Source organism: Gekko japonicus, unplaced genomic scaffold, assembly GCF_001447785.1.
Source record: "Gekko japonicus isolate JY-2015 unplaced genomic scaffold, Gekko_japonicus_V1.1 scaffold160, whole genome shotgun sequence".
Taxonomy (NCBI): domain Eukaryota; kingdom Metazoa; phylum Chordata; class Lepidosauria; order Squamata; family Gekkonidae; genus Gekko; species Gekko japonicus.
In genome coordinates, this window is record NW_015165239.1 from 463,505 (window position 1) to 483,186 (window position 19,682).

The 19,682-nt window shown below is 42.9% G+C and overlaps 1 protein-coding gene across 1 annotated transcript in view; it reads left to right on the forward strand.

Annotated features, from left to right (window-relative positions):
- The window catches only part of CACNA2D3 (calcium channel, voltage-dependent, alpha 2/delta subunit 3), an 855,054-nt gene that overhangs the window by 285,158 nt on the left and 550,214 nt on the right, over nt 1-19,682 (forward strand). Inside the window, exon 4 of the mRNA XM_015410013.1 lies at nt 8,743-8,802. Within this exon, the coding sequence (XP_015265499.1) occupies nt 8,743-8,802 (60 nt within the window). The remainder of the gene's footprint in view (nt 1-8,742; nt 8,803-19,682) is intronic.

Below are 19,682 nucleotides of genomic sequence, written 5' to 3' on the forward strand. Positions count from 1 at the left end.
GGGAAAGAAGCTTGCTCTACTAAAATAAGCATCCTATTAAGGGCTCAAAATACCTAATTTGCATACACAAGTCCTGTGGATAGAAGCAATGCTCCCTCTAAGCTGTGGAGTCTCATGAGCAACAATTCTACCTTGTGAGCTATTTATTTATTTATTTCATTAGATTTCTAGACCACCCTTCCCCACTTATGTGGGGCTCAGGACAGTTTACAACAAAATAGTTCAATAATTATAAAACCAATTAAAACCACAAGAATTCAGTATTAAAAACATTTTGCATAAATATTTAAATACATTTTAAGAACAAGATGACATATGGAGCATTCAGGGTTTGTTTTTTGGGGGGAGGGGGAGTGCCGGGCAGATGTAAGGTGCCGTCACTGGCCTCAACCAAAGGCATGGCAGAACATCTCTCCCTTATATGCCCTGTGAAACTTTAGTAGGTCAGACAGGGCATGGATGTTGAAAAGTACTCGTTTCGATACATCATGACTCGGACCATGACATAAGAAACACGCGTTTACTCAGTACTTTCACACTAAAGAGACAACAACAAACGGCCAAGTGGCCAACTATATACATTTCCAAGGGAATACCCCTAGATTCCATTGGGGGGTTTGAATCTCCCGCCAAGATTTCTATTGGTTCCCCTAGTGGACCTTAGGAGCCTAGCGCCTATTGTTCTTTTGGGAATCAAGCTCTGCTCACCTGGCTACCGCCTGGTGGTTGTTCCAGGACAAAACAAATGTCATTCGGCAGAGAGTTCCACAAGGCTGGGACGAAGGCCAGCCAGATCTCTTTTGGGGCCAGAAACCACCAGAAGATTCTTATCTGCTGATCTTAATGCCCTTTGGGGGACATATTGGGAGAGGCAGTCCTGAAGGTACGTTGGTCTCTGACTTTTAAGGGCTTTAAAGGTAGGCACCAGAACCTTGAATCTGATCCGGTGTTCCACTGGCAACCAATGCAGCTCATGCAGCACTGGGTGGATATGTACCCTCCATAGGATTCACGTAAGGACCGGTGCATCTGCATTTTATTCCGGTTGGAGCTTCCGGGTCAGTTTCAGGGGTAGTCCCATGTAAAGCAAGTTACAATAGTCCAACCTGTTGGTGACTGTTGCATGGATTATTGCGTTGTGAGCAAGCGATTTGGCTACTGCATAAATTAGTTTGCGTTGGAGCCATCCTTCCTGAGCTAAGACAAAAATGTTTGAGCCAGAGGCTAAAAAACTGTGAGCTAGCTCACACTAACTCAGCTTAGTGGGAACACTGGATAGGAGCTCTATGTGTTAAAAGAGCAACCTTGGAAGAATTTTATCAGTTGTGGTATTAGGTTCCAGTGAAGCCTTGTTCAGGAGAAAGGGGAATCAAATCTCTCCTCAGGGTTTATTTATATTAACTGAGACTCAGCTAAAGTGGTTACTTTTGTTGGAGAAAGTTTGTAACCTATAGGGGTGAAGTCAAGAAGCAGTACACTTCATATGCGGAAGCATTTCCACACAAGATCCTTACCCTGTTAAATACTTTGTTGCGGTTCCAGGTCGTATTCGGGATGGAGCAGCTTGGCCAGCTTTACACCGTCCCGTTCAAAATGACCGCTCATACACAGTTTCTTTGGAAATTAGGTGGATAAAATTGCCCACAACTTTATTGATTACAGCTGTTATAGGCATTGGCACAGCATAGGTCCACCAGATCCGACCTGTTAGCTGACCCTTCTGCCAGCCGAGGTATCTGTTACCCAGCCAGCCGGCATGGGTAGAGCCTGCAGGATGGCAGGTTGCCGGAGTTCACCGGGACGCCTGCCCCTGTGTGAACTCCCCTGCCACCTGGCGGTGAGGGCCGTCGCTGTTAGTCCTTGAGCTTGCCTGCTCCCTTCAGCCCTCATGCCAAGACCCTTACAGGGGTCCCCACATTCGAAAAATGGCACGCAGGCCAATTTCTACCAAACGGATCCAGCCCCATGCTGTCACTGCCAAGAGTTGTGATGAAATGTGTACCCTGGAACTAAATAACGAAACAAACAAGACACAACCAAAATTGACCCGCAACCCCCTTTACCAGTAACCCCCTCCGCCGTGTCCTTCCCCCTCCAAATGCCCAAGAAACAGGGAGGGATTGGCGGGCAAGCAGCTCCTGTTGCACCTGGAAAGGGGGTGAGGACGGTGAGTGGCCCAGGTCACGTATACCCCAGGCCTCTCCCTCCGGACACCCCGCTGCCCAGCAATTGGCCTAGGGAGGGAGGGGAGGCACCTACCTTCCTGCCACACGCCTGGCCCCACCCCCTTCCCTGACCCAGCGACTGGCCAGCCTCCTCCCTCCCCCGCTCGGTCCCGCAAGTGGCGGGGCTTGCCTACCCGGGCCCTTTCTGCTTTTCTGTTAAATAAACATTTGTTGTTAATCTTCATCTGTGTCTTGTCTGTCTAGTCGAATATCTAGGAAAAAGTGATTTCTACTTATCTCAGAAATAATTACAGCCTTGATCTAGCAGGTTCCCAAATAAGAGACCTTAGGGAGCACATAGCTTACATCTGGTTCTGGGTAGTTTAGGTTTAAAGAAGCCATAGAAGAGGCTGGAATGGGGGACTGGACATTCTTCAGTCCAGTGGTCACTTGCCTCAGAGCTCTCCCTCCTCTCCCTTTAGCCACTGTAGATACACCTCCTATGTTGCTGACACTCTCCTTCACATTCTGTTCCTTGGTGATCAAGGTGTCTCCCCTGCCACATTACCTTCACATTCTGTTCCTTGCTTTGAAACTCTGGCAGATATTCTGACTTGTGCCCAGACTACTTGCCCTTTCTGTCACAAAGACCTTGGGTTTTTCTGCATTCTCATTTTCCTTACGGGGAAGTTCTTTGGGGGGGTTTCTTTGCTCCCTCTAATGGTCAATTTGATATTACATCACTTTATTTTCCTGAAGATGTACATTGGCATATCTCCCTGTAGATTTAAACTGCAGGTTTTTATGCCAAACATAAACCAGTACAATACCAAATCAGCCACCAGAGGGAGCAAAACACACGTGGAACAGAGACACCCCCCCAAAGAAACCTGTTCTTACAAACTAAGAAAAGGAGAATGCAGAAAAGCACAATATTTGCATGAGAACTCACATACCAGTGTTGTTCCTTTATGCACACCTTATCAGAACGTCATAAGCCACATGGAGATGATTCATGCCTTTGCATTGTAAATAAGTAAGTGTGAACTAGACATCACAGTTTGCCTAACAAGTGGGCCTTTTAAAAACTCCCACAGGTGCACTTCAGAAGAGTGAAGCCAGAGTACAGCTGTTGTCAATAATGGGACTTTCATAATGGGTGGTTTTGCACTAGGTCAGTGTCATTTATGCAGTGAAGTAAGGAAGTGTATCCTTAGTAACTATAGTAATACTGCATCTTCAAAGAAGCTGGCAATTGACAACTGTACATAGATAATTTAAAATTACTAGTTCTCCTAGTGCTGAACATTTTATTGTGGAATTAAGACTTTTGTTTTTAATATTAAAATATTGCAAACGTACATATGGCTATTATAGCTTTGTCTCCTGTGATTTAAGGAATTTCTTCCATTATGCTCCAGCTCTATGGCGAGTCCCATGAACACAATTGTAAATTTTATGTACAATTTGCACATTTGGATCCAATCAGCACAGGTCTAGTAATTTATAATCATTGAGGCTTAATCTTGTTTCTCGTTTATCTTCCCTTCATCTTTCCCCACATTTCCTTGTGCCTCTCTAAATTGATTCTGAGACACATTTTGCATCAAACATGTTGGGCAAAAACTCTATTGGGGGGGGGGGGATCCACTGATCTGTTATATTGTTACTATTCTTAATCCACTTTTTGTTGTTAACCATCAGAAATGCTGTGAACTTCAAAATGCACATGATCAGTGTTTGAGTTTATCATAAATATATAGTTCTTTTGCATGTGAACCATTGTTGGCCTCAGTGTTTTTGTTTGAAGTTTTGTTGGCATAGTAGGGCTGAATTGCTTTGCATCTCTGCAGAAACCATTTCTACAAGCTTTCATAAGTAAGGCCCTGGTCACACTGGGGGAAAAGACACGGCCAAAACGCGACTTTTTTGAGCCGCATCAAAAGAGACGCATGGAGCGGGATCAGACAGATCCCTGAGCCACTGTGCAGTTGCTCCCCGGCACGATCAGATGCCGGGGGGGGGGGGAGACCAAGGACCTGCGCAGTTTGGCCGGGGGCCTCGCATGCTGCCGGAGACGGGTGCGCTGGTGATCCCACGGCCGCCCTTGATGCGGATGTTCAGGTAGGTAGTAGTCTTTTCTAGGTGGGGTTTTTTTGATGCGCAGTTTCGGCCGGAAGGGACGGGTGCACTCCACTTCCCAGATGTTGTGGTGTGATTGCGCCCATTTGATGCGCCCCCGATCCATCTCTCTTGCAGGGCAAATCCTCCCGTGTGACCGGGACCTAAGTTGTTCTCTATGCTACAGGGTCATGAGAATGTGAAAGCTGAATAGGATGAGAGTCTCATGGGTGCATAAGAGGTCTTTCCCCCCCCAAATAACCACAATTCCCATGAAGCATGCCACAGTGTGCATGCATAAAATATTTCCAATCTGAACAGTTTGACTCTTCTAGGAACTATCACTGAGTCAAGCAACAGTAAAGAACACCTGTAAAGAACAATAAAGAGTCACCTGTCATCTGAAAATCACTGATAAGGACACAAAGTTTTGTGTACTTCAAGCAGAGATGAAGGTGGAAGTGGTAGTGGATTGGTGGTGGACAAGGATGACGCTTTGAGAAAGCAGCATGTGATTGTGCATTTGCATTCACCTTTTTTGCATGATCGAGTGTATGTGAACTTTTAACAGATAACAGTTTGTGAAACATTTGACTGATTATCATAGAGACTGTGTGGTGGTGGAATTCCTATTATCACTGGGAAGGGAGATTTATTCTGTTCTTTGCAAAGGTACTTTGGATCCAACCCAAAGAATTGTGAGTGATTGAAGTGTGGGTTTGTACCATTTCAGAAGGACATTAGTTCACTTTTCATTTCTTTGACACAGGTTCTGAGCCCCAGTCCTGTGACCTCTCCTGGGCATTGAAACTTATCAGTGCCATCCTAAGCAGAGGTACAACCCTCTAAATCAGTTGAAGTGAATGGGTTTTGTTATGTCTCGACATGTACAATCTTCCACTCAGGCTTAACTTCTGCGGGTGCTAGTAGCAAGCATAAGGAGGCATGCCTGGTCTGGCAGGCCATCTAGATGGAGAGTGGGAAGGCATGTCTGGGCAGGCCACTTAATTGGAGCTTGAAGCCCCAGAAAAAAGATCCCAGGAATCTGCCTGTGGATTGGCCCCTGAGGGCAGCCAGCCAATCTGGATCCTGGAGGCCATTTGAACTCACCAATTGTATGGGGGCAGGGAATGACTTAGGTGTATATAGTTAGGGCAGTTTTCCCATGTAAAGTATTCCTGTTGAGATGCAATAAACTGCTATTTGTTGAAATCACTCTGCCTTCACCTCTGCCGTGTTAAACCCACTATTTAACAGGTTTAGAAAAGCACAAGGGGCGGGACCCGCGATACTCGTGGGGGGGGAGGGACCTCCACACATGAGGCAGAGGAGGAAGCAGGAGGAGGAGGTAAGTTCCCCCCATCCCGCCGGTTCCTCCCCCGTCTCCTCCACCCCCCTCCACTCCCCCGCTCGATCTCCCTCCCTTGCCTCCCCCCCCCCGTCCCCTCCGAAGCGAGGGCCTAGCGGCCTGCAACCGCCCCCCGTCTCCGAAGTGAGGCCCGAGTGGCTTGCCAATCTGGCCCGCTGCTCTCTTTCCCCCCTCAAGTGGCGGTGGCGGCGGTGAGGGAGTTCGCAGAGCATTCCCTGCATATGCGCAGGGGACGCTCTGTCACTTTTGGGGGGATTTAAGTATCCCCCCAATATTTTTTCTGGGTTTTTAGATTTTTGTGCATACCTGGGGACTGCCCCAAGTGTGCACAAAAATCTCCCTCCCCCCAGGTGCCCCCGATGCACGGATTTAGGTATCCGCACACACGGGGGCGACTTTGCTATTAGTATATAGATAATGGTGCTGTGGTCTGTACTGTAAATAACTCTAAGCCAGCCTAACCTAATCTCATAGGATTGTTGTGAGGCTAAAATGGATGAAGCAAAAACTGTATACCCTGTGATTGTTGGAGAAAGGTAAAGGTGAAATTGTGATTGATAGATTTGCACAGGTGTTGCTCTGCTTTTTTTAAAAAAAGGCTTGTACCTAAGGAGACCCATGTAGGAGGAATGGGGGAGGAGATGATGGGTGGATTGCTTTGTATATATATAAATAAAACGGAGGGACTGGCCATTCAGCTAACCTATCTGGGCATTCAGTTAGATTCTGTGGCTGGGAAATCCTGCCTGTCTGAGGGTAAGCTTTTGGCATGTTGAGCCCTCATCTCTCTGTTTTTGACATGCACAAAATGCACCTTGAAGGAGTTGCAGTCACTCATGGGTCAACTTAACTTTGACTGTTGGATAGTATCTCAAGGCAGGGCCTTTTGTGCATGTCTGGCAAGGGCTACATCTGGGGCCTCTGCTCCTCATCACCATGTAAGGTTAACTAAGGGCATGAAGGAGGACCTTCAGGTCTGGCTGTCCTTCCTATCACATTACAATGGTGTCAGCATATGGCAGTAGCTATTGTACCTGGGAAAAAGGATCCAGATACATTCTGATGCCATGGGTAGTACTGGATTTGGGGTATATTATGATGGGCATTGGTGTGCCCGGCCTTGGCCAGCACAATGGGCAGATGCAGGTATTCTGCAGAACCTCACATTTCTGGAATTGTTCCCAATTCTTGTTGCGGTGGTCATTTGGCAGGAGCAGTTTACAAACAGGCAGGTCAGGTTCTAGTGTGACAAGCAGGTGGTGACGCAGGTGCCTAACAAGCAGATGTCATGCTCAGAGTCTTGTACACAGGTTTGTTCAGGTTTGTCTGTCCACTAACATTATGTTTTCAACACTGCACATCACAGGCATTGATAACATCACAGATGCCTTATCTTACCTCCAGGAGGAGAGGTTTTGCAGCCTGGCATCAGAGGCCAACAACAACTACTTGGACCCATTTCCTGAGGAGATTTGGGCACTTGGGAATGTGCCACAATGTTTCACTTGATTTCCTTTCCTTCCTACTCTGCAGCAACCACTTGTTTCTTGGCCTTTTCTGTTGGCTGAGTAATGAACACAGCAACGGTGCACAACCTGATTGAAGAGTAGATAAAGGTTTATTTAGGGATTAATATACTTGATAGGAAAGAGGGAAGACAGAGGCAGGTTCTTAACTACATCTCTAGCTGAGAGAGAGGGTAAGAGTGAGTGTGGCACCTCCGAGAAGAAGGGGGAAATTGCCCTGAGAGTAACAATCTGGAGACAGACAGGAATGATACTTAAAAGAGAAGGTGCTGACGTCACTATACTAATTGTCTTCTTGCTGCCCCTCTTCTTCTCTTTGAGAGATGCTGTTTGAGAGCATTGCATGCTTGACACAGGAGTAAATGTACTGAAATCAATTGGGGCTACTCTCATGTAAATCTGCATTCCAAGAAAGAGAGGTAAAGCTAAGGAGGCTGAGAGGGGCCACAGTACTTGGTGGAGGGATCGTGGATCTGTCAAAATGAAGTAGTGCTTTGAATGAGTACTTCTGTGCATGCATGAAAGACAATTTTTCAAAAGGATGCTGCCTGACTGCCCACTCCATCTGCACAGCAATAATCTGAACAGACAACCACAGAGTGAGTGCATGGTAAGGCAGGTTAAGGGAGGCATGTTTGGACAAACCTCTCTGGAACAAATAACACTGGTTAAAACAGAGGTGCAGCTAGATCGCACCAAGCCTGTCATCTGACCGCAGACACTGTAATTACTTATTGTTGTTTGTTTCATTCAAAAGGCATTTCATTGAATGATGGATGTTATAACATAGGAAGGGTCGATTTGAATGATTTCAAGTGTCATTGTCCCTGCTTCAGATGCTTGTTTTAAACTCATAGATGCAAAAACAAAGTGCAGTTATGTGTAAAGTGTTGATTTCCTTGAGTATTTATAAGAATACAAAAGTTGAAATAATAGAATGTCTTTGCATGAAATGTTAAAGGTGTTTCATTGAATGATGGATGTTATGTCATAGGAAGGGTCAATTTGAATGGTTTCAAGTGTCATTGTCCCTGCTTCAGATGCATTTGTTATATTCAGGCCTCGATCACACGGGCCGGATATCGCGGGGGGAGGCGTGGCTAATTGTCCCGGCGCAATTTGATCTGCGATTACGTGATCAGACGTGTCGGCAGCACACCACGGGTCCTTCCCTCGGCACCAGTGGGTAAACGGCGCGATCACACCCCGGGAGTCTGGAGGCAGCTCGTGGCAAACATTTACTAGTACTTTGGAGGTACTACTTTTTTAATGTGCATTTTCGGCGGTAAGCCATGGGTGCGCTCCACTTCCCAGATGTTGGGGTGTGATCACACCCGGATAATCCGCCCACCATCCATGCCTCTCCTGCGGCAACTTTGCCGTGTGACCGGGGCCTCAGTTAAAACACATGCATGCAGAGTGAGTAACCTGTGTAGTCATTGAAAGAAGGGAGTAAGTTTGATGGAACTGAGCATATACAACTGGGTTCACGAAAACTGACAAAACAGAAAAGCCTCTGGAATATCTAGAAAGTAATGCTGTATTTCCCCTTTCTTTTTAGCGACTTGTTGAAGCTGCAGAAGAAGCTCACTTGAAACATGAATTTGATGCTGATTTACAGGTAGATAGAAATTCGTATCTTTATTCATGTGTGTGTGTGTGACATAAAACTATAACTAGTAGTAAAGAGGCTGGCATCAGGACCAGGCCTCCCACAGACAAGGGGACTTCACAGGTATGTTTTTTAAAAAACTTGTAAGTTATCTGAAGGAAAAATGGGAAAAACCTGCAGAACAGCCTGATGATGAATTACTATCGAAATAGACATGATCAAGCACCTAAGAGCTTATAGAGGACTGGAAGGAAAGATTTGGGGTTTGGAGGGAATTCTGAAATTATTCTTCTTCTCTTGTGATAACCTTCTAACATTATGGAATCCAGGGAGGCATACACAGAGCTTCCAGAAAATCTCCTGTTCAGACACTGCCTAGGTTTAAACCTGCTTTGTTCAGCAACAGTGCTATATTATGCGCCCTCCAATTATACAGTGGACCTTTAAGTGCTGTAATAGCTAAGCAAGTCAACTGCGAGATCTAGCAGGAGTTTTCTTGCTATATTTAATTAACAGTGGAATCCTATGTAAAGTTACTCCAATCTAAACTGACTGAGGACAGTGGTCTTAGAACAGAGTTACGTCTGCATAGGACTTCACTATAAATTTCCTATTTTACACAAGACTTTCAAATGCTGAAATTAGTGATATGATTCCTTGTTCCAGTGTACTGGCAAGAAATTGCTTTTCAGATTTTATTGTAGATGGCCTTGAAACCCAAAAGCAGGGGGTGGATATGTGATATTGTCTATGCAAATGACTTTGGTCCAGATCTCTGATCACAGTATACAAACCTTTCCTATATCCTAAAATGTTTTCTTAGTGTACATTCTTCATCTCAGTGTGTTTCACTATTTGATAAGAATATGAGTTATTAATATTTTTAATTAACATTTTATTGTTTTAAACTAATAAGCCATCAAATACAATTCAGCAGTGAAAGCAAGTAATAAGTAACACTTTCTGTGTCTACATTTTCACAGGATTAACATAGGATGGTCAATATTAGGAGGAAATAACCTTTCAAAAATTTAAGGAGACTCATATCTGTAGATGTAGAATTACAGAGACATCATGACCTCGTAATATAGATCATTAGTAGAACTGTTTTGGAAGGTAGAATTTTCCATTATATGTTCTGAAAATGGTATCCACTTGTCCAACCTACTGGAAAAGTGTAAATATGGATCAGTACGAGATATGGAATCCGGTATTTTGGCCATCTGAAGTATTTCCCAAACCTTAAGATACCAGTCATCAATTGTAGGCGAGGCAGGTTTTTTTTCAGTTCATAGCTAATTCCCATTTAGTAGGAGTGATTAATGTTGACTGTTTAAACATTTGGATGAGCTAAATGAAATTTATTTAGAAAAATGGACTTTGTGTCCTTAAACTTTAACAGTTTGAACAACTACTGGATAGTGGGTTGAATGCATGGTGGCTGGACAACTCCAGCCTTTTTTTGGATAAGACACAGTGAGTAAGGGGATGCATTTAAATCTAGTTTCTGACTTGCTTTTTACTCTAACAGCCTTGGTCAACCTGATGGATGTCCTTGGTGCTTAATAAATATTGTCCTAGGCATATGGATATCTTTTCCGATTATCATGTCTAAAGAATAAGTGATTACAGTTGCGACTTTGCTGACAAGCTCACAGAGGTACTTTTATTCAGATCTGTTGGTGCAAGTATTGGGATGTGGGAACTTGTCTGTCAAATCTTAGATATTTTCACAAAATGACCGAGACATTTCATGGACTTTTAGGGGATGGCAAGTAGAACAGTAGATTAGGAACTCATGAGAGTTTTATTTTCATTGCATTATGCATTTGAAACCCATGCTGAACCTGAAGAGTAAGGCATTCAACATTTCTTTAGAAGTTATTTTATGAACTTGTATACAATTTTTGAGTCCAGTGGCACCTTTAAGACCAACAAAGGTTTATTCAAGGTATGAGCTTTCATGTGCACGCACACTTTATCAAAAAGTATACAATTTGTATTAGTATCCTAAATTCTGAAGAATTTATTTGAAAGTTGGAGAAAAAAAGGAATGTACCGTTGGCCCAAGAGAAATGCACAAACAACTTTTTGCATACATTGTAAGTATGTATCAGTATACAACCCCCCATCTTCATTGTGATGCTCCCTTGAACCATTTTGACCTGGTGGAATTAGTCTTTAGATATAAATGGCAGTGAGCATCTGAATCCGGTCTGTTGAACCAGTTGTTATGTGTAATTAATTAGTCTGCACCCAAAACCAGGTCCAGCATCTCAATAGCTGAAACAGAAGAAGTACGTCAGTTCATTCTGCAGGCAAGGGCTAAAAAGTCATGTTCTCAATCCATCTAATGAAAATGCTACACAGTGTTAATACAGTACAGACCCTCCCCCCCCCAAGCCCTGTATAAAGCTCTATAAAGATAGTCTTAAGGAGCTGTGAAAAATTGAGTTTGGACACAGCATGAACTGCCATATTGAAGGTCTCTTTTTAGGTGCTTTTTTTTAGCATTATCAGTGCTCAAAATGGAACACACAGAATCCTTAAGTGCTTTACTGCTTTTGAAATTCTCAAGCATTTCTTTTTCTGAACCTCATGCCCAGAAGAAACCACATCCATTGTCAAGGCAAATCAGAAGCACTTATAGAGGATTTTATTAAATATGCCTCTGCACCACATTTCTGTTCCCATTTTCACAACCCCCTGGGTCTTCTGAGATGTTGATAATATTAGTGCTGTTAGGTTAAAAGCCACTTGTGTCAGCAGCATTAACAGGATAGCCTAATCTCTGAACAGGCCTATGTTGTTTATTATTGCCATGGTCCATTAAAACTAATCAATGGTTAATCTTGGCTTCAGTGACCCTGCTGCAACCCCTTCAGAAAGATGGTATTTCTTATAGATAAACCTCATGATACCATCTGCTCAAAAAAAAATACTGACCAGCAATGTTCCCTCTAAGCTGTGGGGTTCTTGAGAGCAAAAATTCTACTTTGTGAGCTACTGGTATTAAAGTTGTGAGCAAGCAATATGGCTACTGCATAAATTAGCTTGCTCCGGAGCCATCCTTCCTGAGCTAAAACAAAAAATGTGTGAGCCGGAGGCTGAAAAACTGTAAGTTAGTTCACACTAACTCAGCTTAGAGGGAACACTGCTGCCCAGAATGATAGTGTATTTTTAAAAGGAGGTAGAGATAGCTGGGAAGGACCTGGATCTTCCAGTAATATCACCTCTGAATGGTTTTTTGAAGAACTATTATTCTTTATAGGAAGGCTTCCATTGACAGCAGAGTTCTCCAGCATCAGTTTGAAGGTCTCCATTGACAGAAAGATGTATGTTTCCATTTTATATGCTACCATTCTGGACCAAACAATCCAGGTGTACAATAAAAAGCCCTGGAAGTATAATTTGAAAACATTGCAATCAAAAAGCAATAAAAATAAATATTTGAAGGGGAATGGGCGAGATTTTGGGGTCTGCTATTTTATTTTGGTTTTAACTGAAAATGTTTAAAATCATTATTGTTAAGTTGCCTTAAACCACAAGGATAAGCAGGACATAAATGTTTAAATAAATAAATGAGAATAGCAAAACCCACACACACACACAAACACACACACACACAATCAAGGTGCTTCAAACACCAATACGAAAACACAGAGAAAAGTGAAAACATACCCATCAGCATCCCCCCAAATTCTCTGAAATAAAAACATTATCACCATCTTTCTGGGAAGAAGGTAGTTCACATAAATATTCTACTCACACAGTTGGGGTGATTTCCCACAAGTGCTGCTCCGCACTCAATCCTCCCTTTTGCCCCGATGGTACGTGTCAATCTCACACAAGCTGCTGCACGCCCACATTTTGCCCCACAGTTTCATGTGATTTTCCCCGCGTCTACTCAGTCCTCAAAAAACAGGATTGAGTAGACATGGGGGAAATCGCACAAAGCTGTGAGGCAAAATGCAGCCGCACAGCAGCTTGTGTGGAATTGACACGTACCATCAGGCCAAAGAGAAGAGTGAGCGCGGAGCAGCGCTTGTGGGAAATCACCCTTGGTTGAAGACATGGACTGGCAGAAAACTGCAGAGCTGCTTTCATGAGCAGCACTCCTACACGGCTTTGATCCAGTTTTAACTGTTTATAAAAAAAAGGTTAATGTGTGACAAGTCACCTGTGTATTGGAATATATGTCCTGTTCTAAATAATACGGTGAGAAGAGCCTGCATCCTTATTCAGATGCACATTAAAATGTTTGTCTGAATGTGCATCCCACTTGTGCTTCTGTTTTGCAGTCTAGCAAATGATATGTATAAGTCTGCCTGCATGCAGAGAATTCCATTTATTGGCTACTCAGTTCCCAATGAGTGATTCTCCGATGTTATATCCCAGGTATAACTCACTAATGTAAGGTGGTCCCTGAAAATGGAAGGGGAAAAAAGTACAGAGTACAGTGGCTTAGCTTTGTGGTTCTGCTCCTTTAAGGGTACATAGGTTTTCTTAAGAGGGAGCAGTGTTTTCTGCCAATTCCTATCTCCTGCTGCAGCCCACTTACCCCCTTCCCCTTGGCGTCTTTGGGGCCAGCAGAACATAAGCTTCCTGGGGGGTTGCAGTAGGAGGAAGAGATTGATAGAAGGCACCACTTTCTCTTAAGAAAACTCAAATGCCCTTAAGTATTTGGAATGTGGCTGGATACAGGCCAATGTAAATCAAAATATAACAATTTTCATTGACTCTGGAGAAATAGTATATTAGGTAAATGACAACCAAAGGTGTTTGTTCTGTATTTTGCCAACCCTGACTTCAGCAACACTGTATCCTTTTGTTACAGTTTATGACCCACCATATTCAGTCACAGATATATTTATTTCCCATAGTGTTATTGGTTTTCCCTCAAAGAATTTCTTATCAATAGATATTCTAGTACAGTATTATGATCCTTGACACAGGGCCTGTTTGAGCTAAGCACAGAAATCTACAGTGAGAGGCATAAATAAAACTGCCTGTTGTTTGCAAGAAATAAATCAAAACAGTGGATAGGAGTGTCTATCTCATTAGGATCCAACACCATGTGTTTGATTAATGGATGACCACTATCTCCAGTATATCTGGATCTAAAGCTTTAACTAGTTGCACTTGGCCTTGAGAGATTTTCAACAATAGCTAGAACTCAAGAGCTCTAATTGTAAGATGATGTTGCTAGCTGGGCTTTCTAAACCTTTTGATTCACGCTGCTGAGGCTTGCCTTATTATTGTTGTTTTTTTTAAAAAAAATAATACATCTGGATTATTCACCTAGGTATTAGTCCTTAAATAAAAATGAGGAAGTGGAAGAGGTCTATTTCAAATAGAATCCCTCATATCAAAAGATTTCTAAAACTACTTCTTCAAGTAATTTTAAGTAATTTTAACATTGGTTTTAAATCAAATTACTTATTGTTTTCTGCTCTGTTGTAAATGGCCTGGAGACCTGCTCACAGGTAAGGGCAGCCTAGCAAATCCAATTTAATAAATAAAGTATGGCCCTGCATGCATCCTCTGCAGGTCACAGTGAGAACATTAGGTATTTTGTAGCCTGAAAAGACATGGCGATGCCTCACAAATATATCTAAATCACTTTGATACACCCTGAGAACCTCGACTGGGCAATGTCCTGGTTGTGGCAGGAGCTCTAGGGCCCATCCTCCACATGTTCATCTGCTCTTCTGCACAGATTTTTGGCATGTGTGAGCTCTGTACTAAACATGTGGATTCTGGCGCAATCCCACTTCTCTCTTTTATCCACTCCCACTGCCCTGCATACATTCTCTCTACCTTGTTTGGTTGCATGAGGCCTAAATCTCTTACCTCAAGACTTGAGAGGCAATAATGTGTAGTGCTAGGAGTGCTGGGTTTGTACTGAACAGACCTGGTTCAAATCTCCACTGAACTGTATAACTCAATGGATGGCCTTGGACCAGTTGCTCTTTCTTAGCCTGACCTGGTCACAGGATAGGTGAGGATAAAATTGAGGAAAAGGAGCACCATATATATCACACAGAACTCATTTGAGACAGCTCATGATAAAAATAGATGAGTGAGCACTACACCCCTCCATATGTTTAATACAAGAGTTTTGAGAAATAAATACCCCTGTGGCTGACAATATCTGAAATTAACTATAAAATGTATAGTTTGAGAACTTCCATTAGCTGTGGCCTTTTCTTTTGTGAGGTTTATCTCTCTGTGGCAGAGTGAGACCTTTCCTTTGTCTTCTTTTTTGTCCATTTGCGACATTTTGTCAGTCAGGTGTCCAAGTATCGAGCAGAGATTCTGAAACCACTGTTGTCTGAGTTTTACCAGTCAGCCTATTTGCATACTGATTTCCTACATAGCTATAAGCTTAATCTTGAAAAATAATTGGTGACTTTTACACTTCCAAATGTTGCCAGAGACCCCATAAAAATTAAGTATTATGGCTATTTGAACTGTGAGTGCTAATATAAATCTATAAAAGGGCATGCTAATGTGCAGCTGTCAAGATCTCCGTGTGTGAGTAAAAATGAATTTTAAAAATTATAATCATTCAATATTGGACCTTTAGAAATGCAAGGCCCTAGAACAGTAAGCTGTCCTAAGTTAATCTCTGTAATCGTTGGCAAGGTTGAGCATAATTGAGACAGTTTGAAAGGAATAGTGCTTGCATGCGGACATCACAGGTATAATTTAGCAGTCATGCTTTTTAAGGGAAAAGGATATGATTTTGAGAGGCTAACCTTTGTAGAACGTATCTGCGCTATGCCATTACTGTACATTTATTTTAAATCACCTTGAATTTAGAATACAAGTTCTGACCTATGGCATCTTCACCATGCACCACTGGGAATGAATGCAGCCCATTAGCCTCCATGTTTAAACCTGTACAAAAAGGAGAAAGCATAACATCAACATTTTAAAAATTTGTAGAAAGAAATTCTGCATTAACCTCAGGACTCTGCTACTTTGCATATCGATATGATGGGTGCGGAGACTGTCTGTATTTCTTCTTATGGAAAGTTTTTTTAAAAATCTAGTAGGTGATTCTACAAAGCCCATGTAAAATATGATCAAGCTGCAGCTGATTTATGGAGACCCCAGCAAGGGGCTTTCAAGGCAAATGAGAAGCAGAGGTGCAGTCTTCCTCGGTGACCTCCCTTTCAGGTACTGAATCTGCTTAGTTTGCAAGATCTGACAAGATCGAGCTCTACCATGCCACCTTGCCTACCATCCCACAAAGCCCATACCCCAGCGTGTTTCAGTGGCTTAGGTACAAGAATTACTTAGCATATGTTAAAAAATCCTGTGTAGGTTGGCATTTGGTAACTGTGGGCTGAGCTAAAATGGGATTATTTCAACTGATTATATTGGTTGTTTGGTAGTTAGTGTAGCAGACTGAGACTTGGGACACTTGAGTTCAAATCCTAATCTGTTGCAATGTTATTAGGGGAACCTGGGCCAGTGACACATTTTCCTCTCAAACCTATTTTTACAAGATTTTTGTCAGAGCAAAATGGAAATAAGGAAACATGTTTGTTGCCCTCCGCTCTTTGGAGGAAATTTGGTATGAAGATCAAATAATACTTTTAGAAAATTATTTTTGCGTTTAACATGTTTCCTAACCTGAAGTTGCCAGTGAAAGTATATTAAATCATTTTCCCCACATAAGGTAGTTGTAGTCTAATTAACATCTATTTTCTGTCACATTTTATTCTGCCTTCCCTTCAAGGGCTCTCTCCTCCTCCATTTTACCCTCACAACAACACTGTGAGGAAGATTAAGTGTAGGGAGAAGGATCAGCCCAAGGTCACCCACTGAAATTCACATTTTACTGGAGATTTGGACCTGGGCCTAAATACTAATCTAAGTGGTCACACTGTCGCAGACTGAGGGTGTGCCTTTAAGTGCACCAGTTTAAATTGTTGTGGGAAGGTCTGACCAGACTGCACACCCTGAGGCAGTTTCCCCACATGATCGTCCGGTGGCAAGGCATCCACATTACTGCATAGGGCTGCCAAGTCCCCCCAGGGGGTGGGGATTCCCCTGCTCTAAGGGCTCCCAATCCACCAGTCTGGATCTGGCTGGCGGAGGAACCCCACCCCTGAAGTGGCCAGATCAGGCCGACGTGCCCAGCGTGATGACGTAGCCCGGAAGTGATGTCATCACGCTGGGCATGTCGCCGGGTGTCACTCTGGCAATCGGCCTGAAAACTCTATGGTACCATAGAGTTTTCAGGCCGATTGCCAGAGTGTTGCCCAGCGACATGCCCAGTGTGATGACGTCACTTCTAGGCCACGTCATCACGGCGTGTGCACGCTACACACACACGCGCGAATGTCCCAGCCAGAGGCCCAAACTCTCCTGCTAAACAAAGGTAAGCACTTGGCAACCCTATTACTGCAGCACCTCAACCACGGAGCATGCTAGCTGGTTGATTTTTTAAAATACAGGTGGGTACATGCATATATGTGCTCACACACTTATATGATTATTGGCAGCTACTCCAAACCCCCCCCCCAGTAGAAACAGGTCTGACATTTCAGACTTCTTATCCATGTTCAGCTCATGACAGGGAAGTTCAGATGTCCAGAAAAGCAGAGCGGAAGCACTGGCATACGTAGAAACCGGACTTTCCCCGGTGTCCATTTACAGCAGTTCAAGGATGGGCCAGAACTGGGTCCTGACTACTGAGACACAGAAGGCAAATATCGTTGTCTGATTCTGCTTTTTAAATCCACAAAAGTACCACTATGATATCAGCGCAAACTGCTTGTGTGATCGCTGTCTAGGATTGCCAGCTGGCATTCAGTGGGAGCTGGGGGCAGGGACATGGTGCTGGGTGCTGTTGATGCAACAGCATAAGCCAGACATGACATCATGCACCTCTAGGAATCACTGGAAATTCTATGGTAGAAGTGGGATCTTCATTTAGCAATTAGATTCCATGGAAATCAATGAGTCTTAGTCATTTATTGAGGACCAGGAAGGCAGCAATTAGTCCCTTTATGGCACAGTTTCTGATCATCACACTTGGCTTGTAATAGTAACAAGTGCAACCCATTTCTTATTGTGAAACTTCCCTATAGATTCTGCTTTCATTACAACATAGCATGTCTGCAAATGAACTCCAGCAGGATGGCATAAAACTGCATTATGTGAAATAACTTATAATATCATAAATGATGATATCATTGTGTTTTCACGCAAATCTGATAATGAATATGGTGGACATGACCTTAGCTATTGGCCGCAGAATGTGCATTTCAGGCCCAGATTTAATATACAGCTTTCATATAACACCCTTGGAATGTAAAAAAGCACAGCTTTGGACTATTTAGTTATCCATATTGCTAAAAAAATGAGGTCAGGAAATCTGTTAAAGTGTCTTTCCGAAAAAGGGGATCTTAGACTAACTCTTTTGTTATCTACTTTTATTGTCTGCACATTTATTTAGATCGAGTTTCCTGATGGGGTTTATTTGAAGGGAAAGTATTAGCTGGTTTCTGTAACTGATTAGCATTTTCCAAGCTCTGTTTTCCATTACCAGATAGACAAATGGATGTCTTCTTTAACTTTAGAAAGCAGGTCACGTTTCTATTGATTTTGTAACAATTTCCTATTGTTTTACTAGTTTATGGTTAGTCCAACAATTTGAAGCAGAGCAACTTGTATTCAATTGTGTCTGTGGTAGGCATTGTACTATGTGCTATTCACAAAGTTAATTAATTGTTCAGGCCTTGCTTGTATTTTTAGCAATTGACAAGCAAGCAAAGCCACTGATGCCATCATTGTGCAAGACCCTTCGAAATAAATTGAAATTACACAGCAGCCATGCTTGGTGGATTGTGCCCTGTGCATTTAGGTCATTAGAGCTGTAAATAAGGGAGCAGTTAAAAGAAAAGTTTGACTTCCCCTTTAATTACGATGTGCTAATTAGCAATGCTTTTTGTGAGGGGGAAAAATGAAACTGCTGCTCACTTGTACAACACATTCAGGCAGTGTTCTAATGTACCTCTTTTAATTCAACTAATATTTTAAAATGCACTGAATGCAAATAAGTTAAATCAAATGAGCATTTGAAAAATTCAGGGATTTATTTAAGACATACATTAATTATTTATATTGTTTGCTTTTGAAAAATATATATATTGAGCTCCATCTCAAAAGCAATGGTTTAAGTGAGTTAGGAGACCTGAGCTGAAATCCCCAGTCAGATACTGGGTACACTTAAGCCGATCATACACTCAGCCTAATATATTTCAAAGCGTTCTTGTGAAAATAAAATGGAGAGAGAGAACAACATATAGGGCTGCCAAGAGTAATCATGGGACCAGAAATGAAAATTCCCTCTGACCTTCCCTCATACCACCCAGATCCAACTCACATGCCATATGAAATATGTGTGCATTATAGTCTCCCCACCCCCTCATTTGATACCACTGTATGGGTGCGTTCAGACGGGGCGTTTCAGCCGGCATAAACCGGTGCAGTTTATGCCGGCTGAAACGTGATCACACTTACCTCCTGTCTGTGGAGCCCATCGCTGTATGCTCATTCACACACAGTGGGTGTCGGCGTTTGTTTTTTTTAAAAAACTTAGTTTGCGCATGCGCATAGGCAGCCACCCACAGAATGGCGATCTTCGCGCATGCGCAAAACACCCCGTCCCAAAAAGCATGCCCTGAGGAGAGGACTTACCTTTAAAGTTTAAAGACCAAACTGGCATCCCTGAGGTCCCGGACTCCTCTAAAACCTTAAACTAAGGACCTTTCTCTTTTTTAAAAAACAAACGCCGGGACGAAGCTTTGCCCAAGCGTATATCGCCGACCTAACAAAAAAAAAAATGCCGGTTGTAAATGCCCTGTCTA